Source organism: Lissotriton helveticus, chromosome 10, assembly GCF_964261635.1.
Source record: "Lissotriton helveticus chromosome 10, aLisHel1.1, whole genome shotgun sequence".
NCBI lineage: Eukaryota > Metazoa > Chordata > Amphibia > Caudata > Salamandridae > Lissotriton > Lissotriton helveticus.
Genome location: NC_136071.1, coordinates 914,871,718 through 914,890,841, shown reverse-complemented (window position 1 = coordinate 914,890,841; position 19,124 = coordinate 914,871,718). Strand labels below are relative to the sequence as shown.

Here is a 19,124-nt window from a genome sequence, read left to right as displayed (position 1 = left end):
CTATACAAAACCCTTCAAATTCAAATTCAAATTCCTCCAATCACCTTTTGTGTTTTTAACATAAGAAAGTGTCCCAATACATCTCAAGTTGGCTGCCAGCTTTTACAGTGGCTTTCCTGCAGCTTGCCCCTTTTCTGCTGCTGTTTAGGGCAGAATTACAAATAGCAGTAAATATTATATAAGGCATCACATTGCTTCTGTTTATTTGACCTTTTGGATATTCTTGGGTGTATATATGCAGAGTTTGAGGATTGAAAGGGCTCAGCCCATGCTATACAAGGAAATTATTCCTTTTATACCATAACAACAATGAATGAATGGTTTGGAATTAAATACTGGGCATCCATGAACAATTTTTTATAGAAATGCTTTCATTTACCAACAGGTGTTGCTCCAACTGAGCCTGCTCAGCATCCTGGAAATTGTCCAGAAACTCTTTCAAAATCTTGGATTCCCTTCCGGGCTCACTGTTATTACTTTGCATCCTCCTCCTCAACTAAAGAGTGGCCGCAGGCATCTCTGGAATGCTTAAAATTAGGTGAGTGACATTATATAACAATGAAAACATCTTGTGTATCTTCAAAGTGTGCAGCCTTGAAACACCAATTATATTATGTTAGGTATTTGTATAGCAGACATCTTCCATTGATATGGGCTGCCCTTGCAGAACGTGTGGCTGTTCAAGTGGTTTTAGTCTCATTATTTTATGCTAGCTGGAGAGAGTTTTGCAGCACATATTGTTGCTGTCTGTTTCTGTGTTATTACATACCTTGAGAACCATGAAATGATTTGGGATGATCATGTAAACACGTCAAAGAGGCTGTACATGCTGCTGTATTACTGGATGTAGGTAGTCATAAAGAACATGCTCTTGTAGATGGTGTGAGAGTTATTCAAGAGGAATACTCAGGGCGATGTGGTCATAATTATGCTTTTGAGAGCAGCATATTCCTATTTTAATGATATTGTTGCTGTTTTGGCTGTGAAAGTTCGAGGGATTTGGCAAGAAGAGCTGTGTAGGTGATGTGATTGAAATGTTGAGAGTTGCATATTTTCAGGCAATGACGTTTGGTGCTTTGGTGCAGGCAGGGAACAGAGAATAATATGCTGGTCTGGTAGCTTTGCATGCAGTTTATTTTATATAGGACAGTGCGTGATGCTCAGGTAGTGTAGTGTAGTTCCTATATTCGCAATAGGCTCTGCGCATTGGAATAGTATATCCTATAGATTATACGTGGGACTGAGGTCGACTAGGTCTCGATCGAATATAGTAGACTTAATTGTGTGTGCCAGCTAGCCAGCTAGATCAGAGGTCACTAGAAACTTTCTCGAATTCACAAGAAGGGATTAGTCCCTAGCTGCTGAAGCCGAGTTTTCCAAGAAATCGTTGTAGATTTTCGGAACTAGTAGAAGTAGCCCTGCCCTATTTGGACTGCATGAGCTGTGTCTAAATATGGTTATGATTCTTACGCCTATATAAGGACATAGTGATTTATACCTATATAAGGGCATGAATCGGGAAATTTACAATAATGTCCTAAAATGGTTTACAACATCGACTCCACGCTATTATGTTCATCTAAGAGTAAATACTAAAACATAGAAGCTAGAGCATGTGTTTTTACAAACCCATCCAAAAATACATGAAATGTATTTTAAAAATGGTTGTACACAAAATGAGCATTTGTACAGTATGCATCTAAAAGCAATGATTTAATTGTAAGCATATGATATGATATTAGCAATGCTAACCAAATGAATCATGAAATTTACATTTATGAAATGGCTCTAGATACAGAAAAAAAAGTCGAGACCATCCCATAGCAGAATATACAAGCTAGTTAGATTTGTGCATTAGGTCAATATCGTTTCTAGGAAGTAGTCAAAGAATTCTTGTTCTCTAAGAATAGTTCTACTTTAAGCAGATTACTTTGTGCCAAAGTTCAGTCTGTTTTGGAAAAAAGTCAAATTAAATTGTAGTGAAATAGTGTTCCAAACTTGGAAGCTTTCTGTTTTGAAAAAAGTGAAGGTCGAATTTCAGAGTTCGAAAGAACGCTGTGTGCTAATTTCAAAAGTTATTCTCGGTGTCAGGAGAAAACATCAAGTCATCAAGGCTGGCAAAGAAATCGTCTACTACAGTAGGTGAAAGTTTGACTACTTCATTAAGAAGGTTAATTGTGAACAGATGTGAAGCATCGCCGTCAGCCGCGTTAGCAATGTTCATAGCAGATGGTACCTGTGTGCCTGATGGTCCGCATATCTCACTTCCAGTTGTATTTGCCGGTGAGATCTCAATGAATGCCGTCATCAGGATTGGTAGCCGCTGGGGGCAACACAACACATGAGCCATTACCGGACCCAGTAATGCGTCAGCATCCGTTGTCATAACCGATAGTAGTGTTAGACAGACATCTAACACGCATTCCTCTCCAAAATGCAGGCATCGTAGAACAGGTCAGATGCAATCTTGCCAGATTGGTCTGATTGACAGGAACCATGTGGTATTCAGATCTCTCAAACGAGCAAAGCCAAGGATCTGTGTTATTCTGTCACGGTACCTCATAGCCTGCAGCGCATTTTCCATGCTGGCTTGGGTATCGCTGGTGGCCGGCTGTGCCATAACGGAGCAGGAGGAATACAAATAAGATCCCTGCTATGAGTCCCAAAATGAGAGGCAGGCCGCCGAACACAGAGTGGACGAAGTTAGGAAAAATACCCACGACTGCTTCAAAGGGTGGTAACAGTCCCAAAAAAATCGTCTTAAATACATGTGCAATACCGCTGGTATCAGACATGTTAAAGATACGACCTAACATTTCTGCGAAATGTACTGGGCAGTTTGTTTATAATAATGCATGTATCTCTGAAGAAGTCCTTGCAACTTGCAGATCATACGTCGCTTTGGACGAGGTCAGTGGCACAGTTTTTTGTAAAAGAATGGCTTTCATTCTGCTTAAAGTATCAATTCGTATAGAAGAGATGTTCAGTGAAGGCCACAGTTGCGACTCCCTGTCTGTCTTGGTTTTAGGAAACAATACTTTCATACAGCAAGTGACCCTGGCTGACACAGTAACGAGATAGCTTATTCCTGGCCTCATTCCACAACTGCTGTCATCATTTAACATAATGTAGCTACCATTCGAAAGCTGCCTGAAAATTGGATCTATCACCGCTGTCGGCAAACCTTGCAGGTGGCAAGAAAGGTTATTGGAAGAACCTTTGCAGGATCCGTGTAAATTAATACCCTGACACAATAGTGTACCGCTTAGTGAGTTTTCACAATTTTTACCACTAAGAAATACTTCCTTTCCCCCACTCCAACTTTTGTGTGTGTATGGTAACTCCCAGGTCGACTTAATGTATTCTTTACCCAACCTTTCATACAGGCCTGCTGGTATGTGTTTTAAGCAATACTGAAACTGGAAAGTTTTCACTGGTATCGTGAAGGTGCCATGTATTATCCATTCAACTGATGGTTTCTCAGAAACGGTCAATGGTAATCTCTCCAGTTTTTCTGTGCTCAGCACCGTAAAGTCTGCTCCCCTCTGTGCAAACGAGATTTCTTTATCTGTAAGGTTAAATACAGTAAACAATGACGTAGTGTTGATTAAACGCCAGGGCACATAGCCAGAACAAAGGTTTTGTAACGTCCAGCCTAACAGTACTATAGAACGTAATTGAGACTGGCCATGTTGTAACATCAGCAAGTCCTGTTCCATTATATCTATGGCAGAGGATACAATGCTGTCCAAAGAATATATTCTGGATGACCGAGTTGTTAACCCATTGTCAACTACAGAGAGTGATTTCTCTAGGTTAATATAATCAATTTCTCGTATTATTTTAGCTGTTTCAATTTGCGTGACTTTCCATGCTTCATTGTATGCAGCGTATATACCCGCGAATATGAAACGTTTATGACGTGGATTACGAGGTCCCAGTAAGAATTCTCGTAAATCAACGCCATCTTTAAGCAAAGATAAGTGTTGTTTTATGTCTGGAAGTGTGGATCTCTGTGGCCACTCAAGGCATAGTTTTCCTACACTATAAGTTGTGATTATCCCTGGATGTTGTCTTTGGATATATCTTGGATCTGGCCGAGTTACTGTGAACCCTTGTGTCTTGTTCAGGAATCTATCTTGAGAGTTATTCGTGTCTGAGGGCCAGATTAACCATTTCTTCCATTCAGGATTTGTTCTGTTCTGTTGTAAAATATAATTTACGTCTACCTCCTCATCTGAAGTTAAATTACTATCAGGTGTGGGCTTAGGTATGGATGGTTTGTTTAAATCTTTTATCTTAGCAATGCCAAGACAAGATGTCTGTTGAACAGTGTCATTTAGGAACATCATTTGTTCTGGGATGATGCAGGCTCTGAACAATGCTTCAAAACCTTGTTACTGTCAGTCTTTTGTGCCCCAAACCGTTTTTGTCTCAATGTTGTTTTTCCAAGAGTCAAAGCCTAAGGTGGACAATTGAACATAAAAGGTCACAAAATACATTTGTTTAGTGTTTGTCAAAATACTTTTCATGCATGTCTTATTCATATTTTTAAAGTAAAAACGTTCTGGCTTTGTAACATTAAAACATTAAAATATGGACATTTTCTAAGAAACGTTTTAGAGCTACCTTTTGGTGGAGTTGGACAATGTTCCCATTGATTATAAGTTAAGACATTTCTAGGGTTTGCAGATTTATGCAAGTAATGATGGCCAAAATTATTAAAACAATACATTTCTTCATAATTTGCTAAACCTTCTAAGTATTCATGTTTTGTAAATTTTGCTGACATTTCTAAGTCTGCCATCATGTTATTAACAGTCTCAAAGTCCCAATCATCAGAAAAAGTGCTGGGTGAAACAAAATCACCCAGCAGCTCGACAGGGCCTTACATGTCATAATCAGTTGTATCCCAAGCTATTCCACCGGGTAGAGGAACTGCTGTGATGTTCACTGATGACAGGTCTCGTTGTTCACAATGAGATGATTTGTGTGGCTTCAGGAGCAAGTTGATGTTCTTACTTGCTGTGTCCATTTTACTATATTTACCATCTATCAGCTTTCCCAAACCTAAAACAAGAATGAGCCATAGTAGGAGAATAAGTACACCTAACACAATCCAAAATTCAACCCAAGGTGAAACCAGATATGTATTTTAAGCTCTTGACCAAATTCCTTTATTTTTTCCTTGAAAGTTTTATTTGCTGACGTAGTTTCAGGTTCACTGGAATCCTCAGAGAAGTTATCAAAGTTGATAAAATAGCCAGAGGCAGTTCTGTCAATAGTTGGTATTGCATCCGGATTCTTTGAAATCGCTGGAGTTGCTTGTTCCCTTGACATGTTTGTATAGTCAGATGCTACATCATTGTAGACGGGAGCTTCTTGATGAACTGTTATTTGGGTTTCAAGAGGCACAAGTTTCATGGCTTTATTGCATGGTCCTTCTTTTCTCACTTTAGAATCCTTAAACAATAGTTTGTATAGATTCACATTCACATAGCACACTTTAGCTATTTTTATATATTTAATACTACTTATGACACCAAAGCCTACCTAATTAGGCAAAGGTGCCACACTTTAATTTTAACAAGGGTTCAAGCACTCAAGAATAAAATACTTGCAGTGAGTAGTGTTGGCCCTTTTTAATACAGAATTGTTGATAGTCTTGAACACATAAAAGAAAAAAACCCGGCCTATGGGGTGGGACCCCGATGATGAAGCATGTCACCAACTAGGTTGGTGAGTGAGGGGTCTTCTACAAGGATATGCATTATCCAGTAACAGGTTGGGGCAAAATGTGCTGACCAGAGCACTCAAGCTCATTGTCAGAGAGATACCTCTCTCTGCCTACGAGGGGTTACTCCTCCATTGTTTTTGTAAATTAGTTGGGGGACCAGGAGTTCCCACCTCACATAGTGCCTGTAATTATTTTCCCTCTCTCTCTCTTTTGTTATGAATCTTTGGAATTACCCTATCCCCCACTCCAGGGATTCGAGCAAAAAGAACAGCGTTTGCATCAATTATGTATTTATATTTGAGTGGATAATTTAGAGGTAACACTGCTCAGCTGCCTTTGCTCGTGGCATTGACAGCGAGCATGGTTTCACCGTCTATTGTTGTATTTGAATGATTGATTGCAGCTAAGGAAGCCGTTTGCACAGCTGCCTTTGCGGCTTCATCAGCCAATGAATTCCCTGCAACATGAATGCCATCACGCTTATGACTCAGTGTATGGATCACGTGAAACTTTTGTAGTTCTTTCTGTAAAAGAACTACTTGTTCTGAAAGCATTTTATGCTTGATTGTGCCTCCTTTTGCGTCTTTAAAACCATTTTGAACCCAGGTCTGCAAATATTCATTGTATGACTGGATGCAGTAATATGAATCGCACACTATGAGTGTGGGGAATTTGCGATCTGTATTTTCCAGCGCCATTTTGAAAGCTTGGGGTTCAGCTCGCTGAGCTGTACAGTCTCCTAGAGATTGTGTTTTTGTGACCATAGGTCGGAATTTACCATCGCACAACGACCTTTAACAATTGCGCACGCTGCACTATAAGCTTGTTTACCCCCAATTGCGGGCTGTGCTGATCCATCTGTATATAATATACAGCCGTAATGTTCTAGAGGTAGAATTTCTCGTCGCCTCATACGAACTCCACCCGAACCAGCCAGCCCAGGCCCCTCTCCTGAACTCGACTCTCACCTCCTCGATCCAAGTCATCACCGGAGTGGGTAGGAACCTGCCCCCCTGTAGAGCCTCTAGACCCCCATTGTTTCTTTCAGCCATTCCCAGAGCCAAGCCTGACAATTCGAATCCAAAAGAAGACCCCCCCTTGAACTGTATGCTTATTAACAGCCGGTCCGCAGTCAAACATGCAACGGAAATAGCTGAATCCATCCTCTCTCATGACCTTGATGTAGCCTTCATCACGGAAATATGGCTAAACACCCTATCCCACCCCATTCTGGACATGCTGGTGCCACCCGGTTTCTCAATTATCCGCAAAGACAGGCCCGTACACAAAGGGGGCGGCATAGCTATTATCCACAAAAGTGACCTCCACATCTCTGAAGCCCCCCCTGCCTGTACAGCTCCTTCGAATGCCTGTCGGTCAACATCAAATCTCACGGTCATAGTTCATGTCAATGCCATCTCCTCTACCATCCCCCAGGCAACTCCAACGAATTTAGAGCTCAATTGTCAGATCTGATCACCCAATCTGCACTTAATAGCGACAACAGCTTAATTATGGGCGACCTCAACCTAAGATGGAACGATTCCAATAACCCGCTGATTCAATCTCTCAACACCCTTCTGCAAGACAACGATTTGATCCAACACTGCTCAGATGAAACGCATTACAAAGGAGGGACCCTGGATGCCATCATTGCGAACAAAAATGCAGTCTCGATTGATCACATCATCCCGGTGGACTGGTCAGACCACCACATCATTCTCTTTCATATCATCCAGCCGGCCCTATCCCTCCCACCCACTCAAGCCCCCCCTAAGTGGGTCAGGAACACTTCTAGAGTCCCCCGAGACAAGCTTGAGGAAGGACTCAGCACTCTCCTCCCGAACACGACAGAGTCCCTCTCAACCTCGGAACTCACCTCGCTCTACCATTCCAACCTTGAGCTCGCCCTGGATCAGCTGGCACCTCTGAAACTAAAAAAAACCAGAAGCATTCCCTCTAGGTCATGGTTCTCTACTGACATTAATGATGAAAGAAGACACCTAAGATCCTTGGAAAGAACCTGGAGACACAACTCCACCGCCATCCATCGGGCCCAACTCAATGCAGAACGCAAAAACTACTATACCCACCTCAAAAGCAAAACACTTCCTTCTTCTGCTCTGCATTAGATAATGCCAAAAACCGCCCCAAAGAACTCTTCAACGTCATTAGGAACCAAACCTCCATTCCTAAGGCAGCCAACTTAGGGGCGTCCAAGACACAGTGCGACAACTTCGCAAGCTTTTTCAATGAAAAAATCACCAAAATTGATCGTTCCTTCAGCTCGAGTCCTGCAACCAACGCCATCCCCCCAATAACCCCATCTATCCGCTGGTCTTCCTTCCAGCCGGTCAAGGAAGAAATGATAAGCAATCTTATCGCCACTGAGAAACCCTCATCTCATCCCTCGATCAACTTCCCTCGAGACTGACCAAGGATTTGAAGCTCACTCTAGCCCCAATCTGGGGCAAGCTCATCAATAGCTACTTGAGCGAAGGCCACATCCCTGACTGCCTTAAACTAGGACATGTCATACCACTGCTGAAAAAACCTGGCCTTGACCTCATGGACATGAACAACTTCAGGCCAGTCTCGAACCTTCCGTTCCTAGCCAAAATTCAGGAAAGATGTGTGCTTTCTCAATTAAACCAACATCTAGAGAATTCTAACCTACTGGATCCTCTCCAATCAGGGTTCAGGAAAGGCTGCAGTACTGAAACCGCAATCCTAAATGTTCTTGATGATCTGCATTTGTCACTCGACTCCAACCATTGTAGCCTTCTCATTCTCCTTGACCTCTCGGCTGCGTTCGACACAGTAGATCATACCCTCCTACTTAATGTCCTCCGAGAGAGAGCGGGCATCGAAAAGACAGTCCTAAAATGGTTCTCCTCCTTTCTTAACAACCGCACTCAAAGAATAAAGATCAACAGCTTCGAATCAGACCCCCTCCCCCTCAGCAGAGGAGTCCCTCAAGGATCAGTGCTCTCCCCACTACTCTTCAACATTTACATGGAACCCCTCACCTCACTTCTAAGGAAATCCAACATCCCCTTCCACCTTTATGCGGATGACACTCAACTCTATTTAGAAACCACTTCGATCGCAGACATTCTTAGATTAAATGCTACACTCATGGAGGTCCAACCTTGAGCTCGCCCTTAATCAGCTGGCACCTCTGAAACTAAAAAAAGCAGAAGCATTCCCTCTAGGTCATGGTTCTCTACTGACATTAATGATGAAAGAAGACACCTAAGATCCTTGGAAAGAACCTGGAGACACAACCCCACCGCCATCCATCGGGCCCAACTCAATGCAGAACGCAAAAACTACTATACCCACCTCAAAAGCAAAACACTTCCTTCTTCTGCTCTGCATTAGATAATGCCAAAAACCGCCCCAAAGAACTCTTCAACATCATTAGGAACCAAACCTCCATTCCTAAGGCAGCCAACTTAGGGGCGTCCAAGACACAGTGCGACAACTTCGCAAGCTTTTTCAATGAAAAAATCACCAAAATTGATCGTTCCTTCAGCTCGAGTCCTGCAACCAACGCCATCCCCCCAATAACCCCATCTATCCGCTGGTCTTCCTTCCAGCCGGTCAATGAAGAAATGATAAGCAATCTTATCGCCACTGAGAAACCCTCATCTCACTCCTTCGATCAACTTCCCTCGAGACTGACCAAGGATTTGAAGCTCACTCTAGCCCCAATCTGGGGCAAGCTCATCAATAGCTACTTGAGCGAGGGCCACATCCCTGACTGCCTTAAACTAGGACAAGTCACACCACTGCTGAAAAAACCTGGCCTTGACCTCATGGACATGAACAACTTCAGGCCAGTCTCGAACCTTCCGTTCCTAGCCAAAATTCGGGAAAGATGTGTGCTTTCTCAATTAAACCAACATCTAGAGAATTCTAACCTACTGGATCCTCTCCAATCAGGGTTCAGGAAAGGCTGCAGTACTGAAACCGCAATCCTAAATGTTCTTGATGATCTGCACTTGTCACTCGACTCCAACCATTGTAGCCTTCTCATTCTCCTTGACCTCTCGGCTGCGTTCGACACAGTAGATCATACCCTCCTACTTAATGTCCTCCGAGAGAGAGCGGGCATCGAAAAGACAGTCCTAAAATGGTTCTCCTCCTTTCTTAACAACCGCACTCAAAGAATAAAGATCAACAGCTTCGAATCAGACCCCCTCCCCCTCAGCAGAGGAGTCCCTCAAGGATCAGTGTTCTCCCCACTACTCTTCAACATTTACATGGAACCCCTCACCTCACTTCTAAGGAAATCCAACATCCCCTTCCACCTTTATGCGGATGACACTCAACTCTATTTAGAAACCACTTCGATCGCAGACATTCTTAGATTAAATGCTACACTCATGGAGGTCCAACACTGGCTCTCAGCCAACCACCTCAAACTGAACGAAGAAAAAACGGAAGTTCTCCTAATCTCGAACAAAGATGAAAACCCACTAATAGTGGAATGGCTCAAAGCCTTAAATGTCCTCAATGTCTCTATAACGCCAACGGACTCCGCAAAATCCCTAGGAATTACTCTCGACCCCAAACTGGCCATGAATAAACACATCTCTAAAACCGCCAAAAGCGTGTTCTTGAACCTGAAACTTCTCTATAAAATTAAACCCTTCCTCCCCCCCCAAAGATCTGAAACAGGCCACGCAGGCACTTGTGCTCTCCAGAATTGACTATGGCATCGCTGTACTGACTGGAACAGCCAAGTCGCACCTGGGATCTCTCTCCTCCCCCCTCAACGCAGTAGCAAGAATGGTCACAGGAACAAAGAAATATGACCACATCTCTCTGGCACTCAAACAACTGAAATGGCTCCGAATCGACCAACGAGCCAACTTCCACACAGTCTGCCTCACACATAAAGCCCTGCATACAGGCAAACCAGAATACCTGGCCACCAAACTCAAAAGGGCTGGTCAAACCAGAACCTCAGAAGCTCCAACACACTACTACTCATCCCTCTGAAATCACAGAAACGCAATACCTCAAAAAAATCCTTTGCGGGGAATGCTCCCAGTATCTGGAACGCCATCCCCCCATATCAGAATGACCGCCTCCTTCCCGCAATTTAAATCGCTACTCAAAGCCCTCTTCCTTGAATGCTCCGGTGCATAACGAGAACCCCACGCCTGATGGTGAAGTCCGAAATTTCTCTGGATCCAGAGCAGATTTATTAGCTCTTGAACTCTGTCCCATATTGTGCTCAAGTTGCTGTTTTACAGACTCTATTTCCTACCTGTTGTTCCTGATTCCTGTTTTTCTATGTTTATTTTTCCTGTTGCATATCTCTATTTGCTGTGAAGCGCTCTGATACCCTCGGGTCCAGCTAGCGCTATACAAAACTTCAATAAATAAATAAGATGTCATCGACATAAGATAATGCCTCATCATCAAACGTTTGTAGTAACTCTGGCTGAAAATAATCCAGGACTGTTCTTAAATCCCTGGGGGCGACGACAGAAGTGTCGATGTGTCCCCATTATTGAGAAAGCGGTCAAGTACCTGCTTTCTGGTGCAATGTTTTGACAGAAGAAACCGTTTGAAATATCTAAAGTAGTTTTATATTTCTTCCGAACGATATTATTCATTAGTGCTGCACTGTGTGAATTTTGTACTGAAAAAGTTTTGCAACAAGAGTTTAAATGTCTGTAATCCAAAACTAGACGATATGTTTTGTCTGGTTTGGAGACAGGAAACAAAGGATTGTTCATTGATGAGGTGCATGTTTCAATCACCCCTTGGTATTCAAGTTGATCTAAGATCTCCCTGACTTGTTTTTTAGCTTCCTGCTTAACTGGATACTGTCTCTGAGCAGTTGGTTCATTTTTTAACTGGATTTTATGGTGAGGAGAGTCCTCATCCCATCCCACATGATTTTTATATAATGCTGGAGCCTGGGCAACAGCCCATTTTCTGGCATAGGTGTATTTTTTATGAATAGGAATATGATTAGAGAAGGCTGGCATAATGATCTCTTCGCCATGTGGGCACTCCCTGACAAATTCAGGTGGCCAGTCTTTTTCAGCTAGAAGGATGTCATAACTTTTAGATAATTTTTCCAAAAAGAGTGCTTTTATCTTCCTAGTTATATCCCCCTCTATTCGGAGTGTTACTTCATATAACTTATGAGGTACACTAACCCTGGTGTGGCTGTTTCAACCTGAATGTATTCATTCAGATCCACTGTCTCCAGATGATCTTTCAGGATCCTGCGAGCTATGGTGACCACTGTTGTGCTGTCCAGCATTGTCTGGGCCCACTCCCCGTTCTTGAGTTGTGTCCTCAAGATCCTCGGCATGTCTGCTACCTTTGTTTTGGAGAATTTAGTTTTCTTATTTTTTGGAACGTGTTGATTGTCTTTGGACTTCATGCGTTCTTCCTTGTGTTCTGATTGTCCTCTTCTTTCGGATTTCTGTGAAGAAGTCTGAAAGGTACGAGAGGATCATGTATCAGTATCTTGATATCTATCAGGTTTTTTAATATTATCCCTATTTCTAAGGGTATATCTCTTTTCAGAGTGCTCCTTTTGAGGAGATCTACCTCTGGACTGAGAGCGCTTCTCTTTAGGTAGTGACTGTCTACTATTTTCCCATTTCTTTTTAGGAGTAGTTAGATTGTTTTTGATTTAAAAAAATTCAGAATTTTCTGTTAGTTCAGGCTTTACAGTTTTCCCTCCTAAACTATCTCTTCCTAGCTTTTTATAGGATTTTTCAATAATTCTGGCAAGTTCATACGGTTGCTCCGTAACATCAAGTTCTTTTAAGTTTTGGCGGATTGCCACTGATGCTGCTTCATCTTTATTGTTAGCTAATAAGATAGCTGAAACCTGTTTTAAATCTTTCATTAATTTCATACCTAGATTCAAGGCCGGTTCTGGACTGTATTCATTTTGAATCTGTCTCAGAACGTCTGGTATTACTGCCATAGACGGGACACCATGTGTTTTTGTGTAGATTGAAGCAAAGACTGTACCCCAAGTGTCACAGTCCTCCACGTGTGGTGCAATACCCATTGGTAAACAGATTGTTAGAATCCTCTGTTTTTCATGAGGTGTACTATCGGGAAATACTGCCTCTATTTGAGTAATTTTCTGGGCTAACCAGAATAGAATGTGTTCCCTTTTTGCTGGCAATTTACCAATGACTGAATGTATAGTCTGTGGTGTGATTTTGTTTGTGTTCCCCTGATGAGGGGTGAGTTGTGGAATTCTAATAGCAGGTTGGACTGTTAGAGTCCGCATGACATATTGTACCAATTCTCTATGTATTTTAATTAATTGTTTTTAGCTGAGCTAACAGTTCTGGTCCTGTCATTTGATCAATGTCAGGATGTGGTGTATATTTGGCTAGTACCGGCCATGGTGCTCCTGGTCTACCTAGTGGACCGAGCCTGGTAATGTGATTTTGATGTTGTAGGGCGCCTTTAAACCAGAGCTGATGCTTTGGTAAGTTAGTGGAATTTCAATGTCCTCTAAAGGAACGGATTCCGCTGGAGAATCCTCTATCTTATAGAAGTGGAACACATGTGTTGTTGGATTTGCGTGTGGAAAGACAATCCATGAATAGATTACCTCTGTCTGCCGATATTCATGTGCCTCTATGACAAATGACTCTACCACCTCTTGCTGATAGGCCATTTTCTATAAGCTTTATAGCTATGGTTTTCCTCACATTTTTCGGGATGATTATAGCATCCGGATCATTCTGTTGGAACCCTGTAACGTCAAAAACCGGTTGGGCTGCAGTCCTTGCAGCTCCACTGCCCCCGGGATTATCCTCGTCGGACATTTTGTTAAGAAGTTTTTGCAGAGCAAAGTTTCAAGGAAATAAAGATAGGGTGTACAATATTTTGGAACACTATCCTTCAACGTTGAACAAACCAAAAACTAATACATAGAAATTTCGTCCTACTCAGTTATATGGCGGATATTTTATCCTTTATGCTTTAACCCACTCCAGACGTCTATTGGAGTTTTTACGGGATAAAGGGGTCTCTGTGAAAAGCACGACTAGCGTTAAATTAGTGCCTTACCAAAACGTTGGACGCCATGTAGTGTAGTTCCTATATTCCCAATAGTCTCTGCGCATTGGAATAGTATATCCTATAGATTGGACGTAGGACTGAGGTCGACTAGGTCTCTATCGAATATACTAGACTTAATTGTGTGTGCCAGCTAGCTCAGAGGTCACTAGAAACTTTCTCGAATTCACAAGAAGGGATTGGTCTCTGACAGCCGCATAAACATGACAACTTTGTTTCCCCAAGATAAAACGTATCTTCAGAGTCGTAGAAACAATAGATAGATATTTCACTCAGTCAATCGTGCATGCTTCGTTTCACCAGAGGTACAGAGAAATAGAGAGACGGACGTTTTCAATAAAAAGGTTTTATTGAACAGTCTTCTTTCTCAAGCATAAGAAATGACCTGCTACAATCGTAAATATAATGCATACAGTATAAAGAGTAGAATAAAATAATACTGTAAGAGCATTGTATGGTTCCTAAACCATAGATAACTACATACATAAATAACAAAGCTAAAAAGTACTCAACTGGTGCTTCTAAAATACGCCTACCCCGATGTACCTAACCTAAGCTTAGTACGAGGGAAGAAGTAAGGGAGGTGTAGCATAAATGTAGTATTCTTTTGCCAAGAATCTGCCCAAGATTTCTCTAAGGGTCTAATCCGCTCCGTACCTTAGTTTAGAATGAAGAAGGTCGGTCTCGGGACTCGATTTCCCATCAAACCCGCAAGGGTTGCTTGGAAACACTGGAGCTGGATTTCTCGGCAGGACAGCGTCTCTCTCAGTGCGTCTGCTGGAGGGTCGGCTTTCTTCGGCACTTGCTGTAGCAGGGCGCTTTGGGCAAGTAGATAGTCGAACTGCTCCAAACCACTGTGTGTTTGCTAAGGCAAGTGTGGCCATATTTATAACTTGAAGTTGACGAGTTTGACGTAAAGGTGGACATAATAACGTAATTGAAGACTCTCAGTTCTTTGAAAACTCCATGAGTTCTTGGACAAGTCAGTTCTCGAGCAAGGGAAAGTCCCTAGCTGCTGAAGCCGAGTTTTCCAAGAAATCGTTGTAGATTTTCGGAACTAGTGGAGGTAGCCCTGCCGTATTTGGACTGCATGAGCTATGTCTAAATATGGTTATGATTCTTATGCCTATATAACGACATAGTGATTTATACCTATATAATGGCATGAATCGGGAAATTTACAATAGTGTCCTAAAATGGTTTACAACAGTAGTTTACAAGTTCATGCGCGAATGGAGACAGTAAGTGTACAGCTGAGACATAATTTAGAAAGGAAGTCTCAGAATGGTGAATGGCTTACAGGAAGAGTGTCTAATCAGAGTAATATTCAAACAGGAATAGTGTCATTAAAGGTCTTACAAAATGGTGTGGAGGGAAGGCATAACTGACAGATAATCAAGTTGAGAATGGTTGGTCTGGGGAGTGGTATTGAAGTGAATTATCTGGAAATGGGCAGGTCTGGAAGAGAACGGATTTGAGGGGTGGATGATCTGGATAGTAATTGTGCATCTCAGGGTCCCGCTCAAAGTTGGTGGCCATGATTGCAAGATTGACGTTACAGACAAGATAACAACTAATGAAGAGCAGATCAGAAAAAGGGGATTAAAGGAGAAACACACACAATGTGGGATACAGGCAGATGAAGTTCAATGAAGGTGAGTTAGATAAGGGAAGTTAGACAAGGAATCTGGAGCAAAACAGACTCAGAGTGGACTTGAAATGAATGAATTGGCTGGAAGGTTCTTAAAGCCAAAGGTCATCTGAAGGGTTCATCAACTCTGGTTCAAGAAGGTTCACGAAAAATTGTCAAGAAGTGTAGCGAGCATACTCTATAAAGTGTGTACTCCACCAAGAGATCTGAAGACCACAAGCCCTTCTTTTTCTCAGATTATTTTCAAACTTAATTTTTTCAACATTTTGTAAGAAAAATCTGATTTATGGTTTATGATTAAATTGGGTTTGAGTTCTTAGACAAGGTTGAAGAAGGTAGGAGGTAAAGCTGGGGATTGAAGATTAAGTAGTTAAATAGGTTTTCATAACTGCAAGAGGGATTCTTTGGCCTGGATAGATCCTTTTTAAATATCTACTGTCACAAGACTTTTTGGAAAATTACTAGTTAACACTAGCCTAAAAAAATCCAATCTGTGTTATACGGTGCATTTTAAAACAAAGGTACTGGAAGCAGAATTTATTTCATGATGTTTTACTCATACAACATTTTGTGTGTGGATATGACATTGTAAAAGGTGACAGCTTTCTAGTCAAATGCAAAATTTATAAGATGGGAGATAATGCCGGGCCTAGGATGAATGGCACTGATAGTCAAATGAAAAATTTACAAGATGGGACATAAAACTGGGGTTAGGGTGAATGTCAAAGATGTTCAACATACAGATACTTGCCAATCTGGTAGTCCCTGATCCAGGGGCCAGATGCACGACCAAGGAATTTGTGACTCGGTATGTACTACAGTGTCTGTGACACTGATTGCAATTCCCAATGGGGTCCCAAATTGCAGGCCTCATGCACATTCATGAGGCACTCGCAATTTGTAACCCCATTTGGAATGGCAGGCCCTCCCAAGTATGGTGGCCTGCTGGGCTCAGCAGACCTCTGTCTGGGACTGCTTTTCAATACAGCAGATTTTTTAATGCAGCCCGTTTTCCTTCAAGGAAAACGAGATGCATTTAAAAGAAGAAAAATGAAAAGTTTTCGTTTAATTTTTTAAGGGCAGGTAGTGGCCCTGTAGGTTTTTGAATGAGCAAACGGGTCGCCAACCTGTTTGCACATGCAAAAAAAGGGTCGTACATCTGGCCCCAGATGATTTTTTCTGTTTTTTTAAGTTGTGAACTACAGATCACTCCACTTTGTTACCCAAACAGGTACCCATCCTGTAACCAAAGCTGAGGAGCTTGTGGACAAGAGAGGACCTCCCATTGTCATAGGGACCTTAAATTTAACTTTGGTGAACTGGCAAATAGCCCATACTGAATGTGCCAAGAGGAGGTATGCATTATATATTCCTGATGGCCACTTTCAGGGTACAACTATTCCTTTAGGAATAAAGAATACCCCCGCTGTCTGCCAAGAGACTACTGAAGTAGGTACTGGTATTGCGAGTGGCTTGAGCATTATATAGATACAACTGTCCTAGGTCCACAAGAGGAAACCACATGGTATGGCTACTCCAACAACCATCTTAGTATCAAGGTCAGCAAGTGTCAGCTAGAATAGTACTGTGGCTTCTACTTGACTTCGAGGATGGTAGTGAGACAATATAATCCCTCAAATAAAGATACCAGTTATTATGGATAAGGAACTACACAGAGGCCTGACAATGGAGAGCCTCATTGGAATGTATGTGAATTTTGTGCAGGTTTATAAGTGTGTTGATGCCTAACACATTCATAGTTAACTGGCTTCACAGATACATATGTGAAAACCCACATCACAGTAATAGACCTCTTATGTTTCAATGACATTAAAAAATGTGGCAAGGTTCTTTCACTTTAAAATTCACCACTTCAAAGATTCAAAGGGGACTGTAAATTACTTGTAACAGGAAACTCTTCTTTTCATAGGCAATGCACAATACACATGTATTTCATCAGCACCATCATAATCTAAAGTAATGAATGGAATCTTAGTCCATACAAAGCCATATTTCACCTTTTCCATACAGTCAAACAAACCATTTTGCTAAAGGTGCAGTTTATAACAATCAATACGACCAATATGGGATCCACCTTTATTCTACTGTTACTCTCTTCACGCAGCAATTCACAATTCAAACTTTTAAACCATTGTTTTCTTTTCCAAAGATCTCCTGTCCAGTGGAGCTCACCATTTAACGAAAAACTCAACATTTCATCTACACAGAACCACAGCAGCTTTCTTCATAGGCTAACTTAGTCTTCTTTAACCATATAATCTGTAACTGTTTTGCCTATTCCCCTTCAGAGAAGACATGCCTGAACATTTCCGCACACATCTTAAGCCCAAACCAGTCAATATCTCCTTCTTAAAATTCAGTCTCTACAATACATACTGTAGTAATCTATTTCCCTCCCCAGCTTATCTCGTGATGTCATTGCTATGACAACAGAACCTTATTGTTTGAATGTGGATTACTGGTCAGTATCCTGGGAGTAGTGGAGGCTAACGGTCAATAAACAAGTTGTCTCCGTACTTACTTGCGTCTGTGTGATCACTTCAATTTGGCGACGAAGGGACTGACCGTTAAGTGCCTCCATCCACGTGTGCAGCTCGAACTGTGATACTCCGTGTCAAGCTTGTATCTCCTTATGTCAAGCGCCGTGTTGAAAAGAACTCCTGTGTTCAGTGTGGCGAGGCACAGTGTTTAAAGGAGATCGTGTGTCTAAAGTGACTCGTTTTCTACACAGATGGGATCCTGGATCTCGGTGTAGTATTCTGAAATTCAAGGAGTGTAGACACATCGTCGTTGGCACATCCAAGGTATTTCCAACTGGTAAAGCAGAGAGAATCCTTCACAAACGTGAGTTTGTTAAATCTTTTAAAAACCCTTTTGGTGATTTTGCAGTCCAGATCTGAGCGATTCACTGTGTGACTGTTTGAGACTGTTTGAGAGCCCCTCCGGTCCCGTTGCACTTATCAGATATTCAGAAGCGCGGAGATTGTTCCCTTCCTGCGGTCCCGGACTACTGATGACGTTGTAGAAAGATCAGGCAGTATTGGTGATTGGAGCATACGTCATCAGCGCAAGCACAATGTGTACAACGGTGTACTTTAGCATTGTGATTACGTCTTTCCTTTATCTGTGCTGTACGTTCCTGGTGTATCAATCGCACGCTGCGTTCCAGAGCCACACATGAGTGTCATACAGTCATTTTAAGGGAAAGCCAGCAGTGTGTAGCTCATTGTGGTGATAGTCAAAAAATCATTCAAGAAGTGAAGAATTCAAGTAAAGCAAACGTGAAGTGGACATGATGAATCAGTGTTGAGGCGGTAGGAGACGTTTAAGTTAGTTTAACGATACAGAAAAGGGGGTGGTGATGAACAGAGTGTCTGAATTAAGCAGACCACTCTTACCCAGTCCAAAGATCAGGGCTTGATCCATCACCGTTATTTATCTCACTGCCCCATCCCAGCTCAGAACCTGGCTATATGCAAATTAGTCTGTCCCTGGCCCAGTGCATCATGGGAACAGGGCAGACCAAACTACCAAGCCAATTCTTCACCAGAAAGGAGACAAGCTACCGGGGACCGGTTTCTGGCATTTCAGCCTCTTCGGCCCGGCTTGCTTGAATCCTGATGGAGCAGT

General features: G+C 42.2%; 1 protein-coding gene across 1 annotated transcript in view; it reads left to right on the top strand.

Annotated features, from left to right (window-relative positions):
• Positions 1-19,124, top strand: part of LOC144784639 (macrophage mannose receptor 1-like) — a 949,320-nt gene that overhangs the window by 819,111 nt on the left and 111,085 nt on the right. Inside the window, exon 26 of the mRNA XM_078663568.1 lies at positions 386-538. Coding sequence (XP_078519694.1) covers positions 386-538 — 153 coding nt within the window. The remainder of the gene's footprint in view (positions 1-385; positions 539-19,124) is intronic.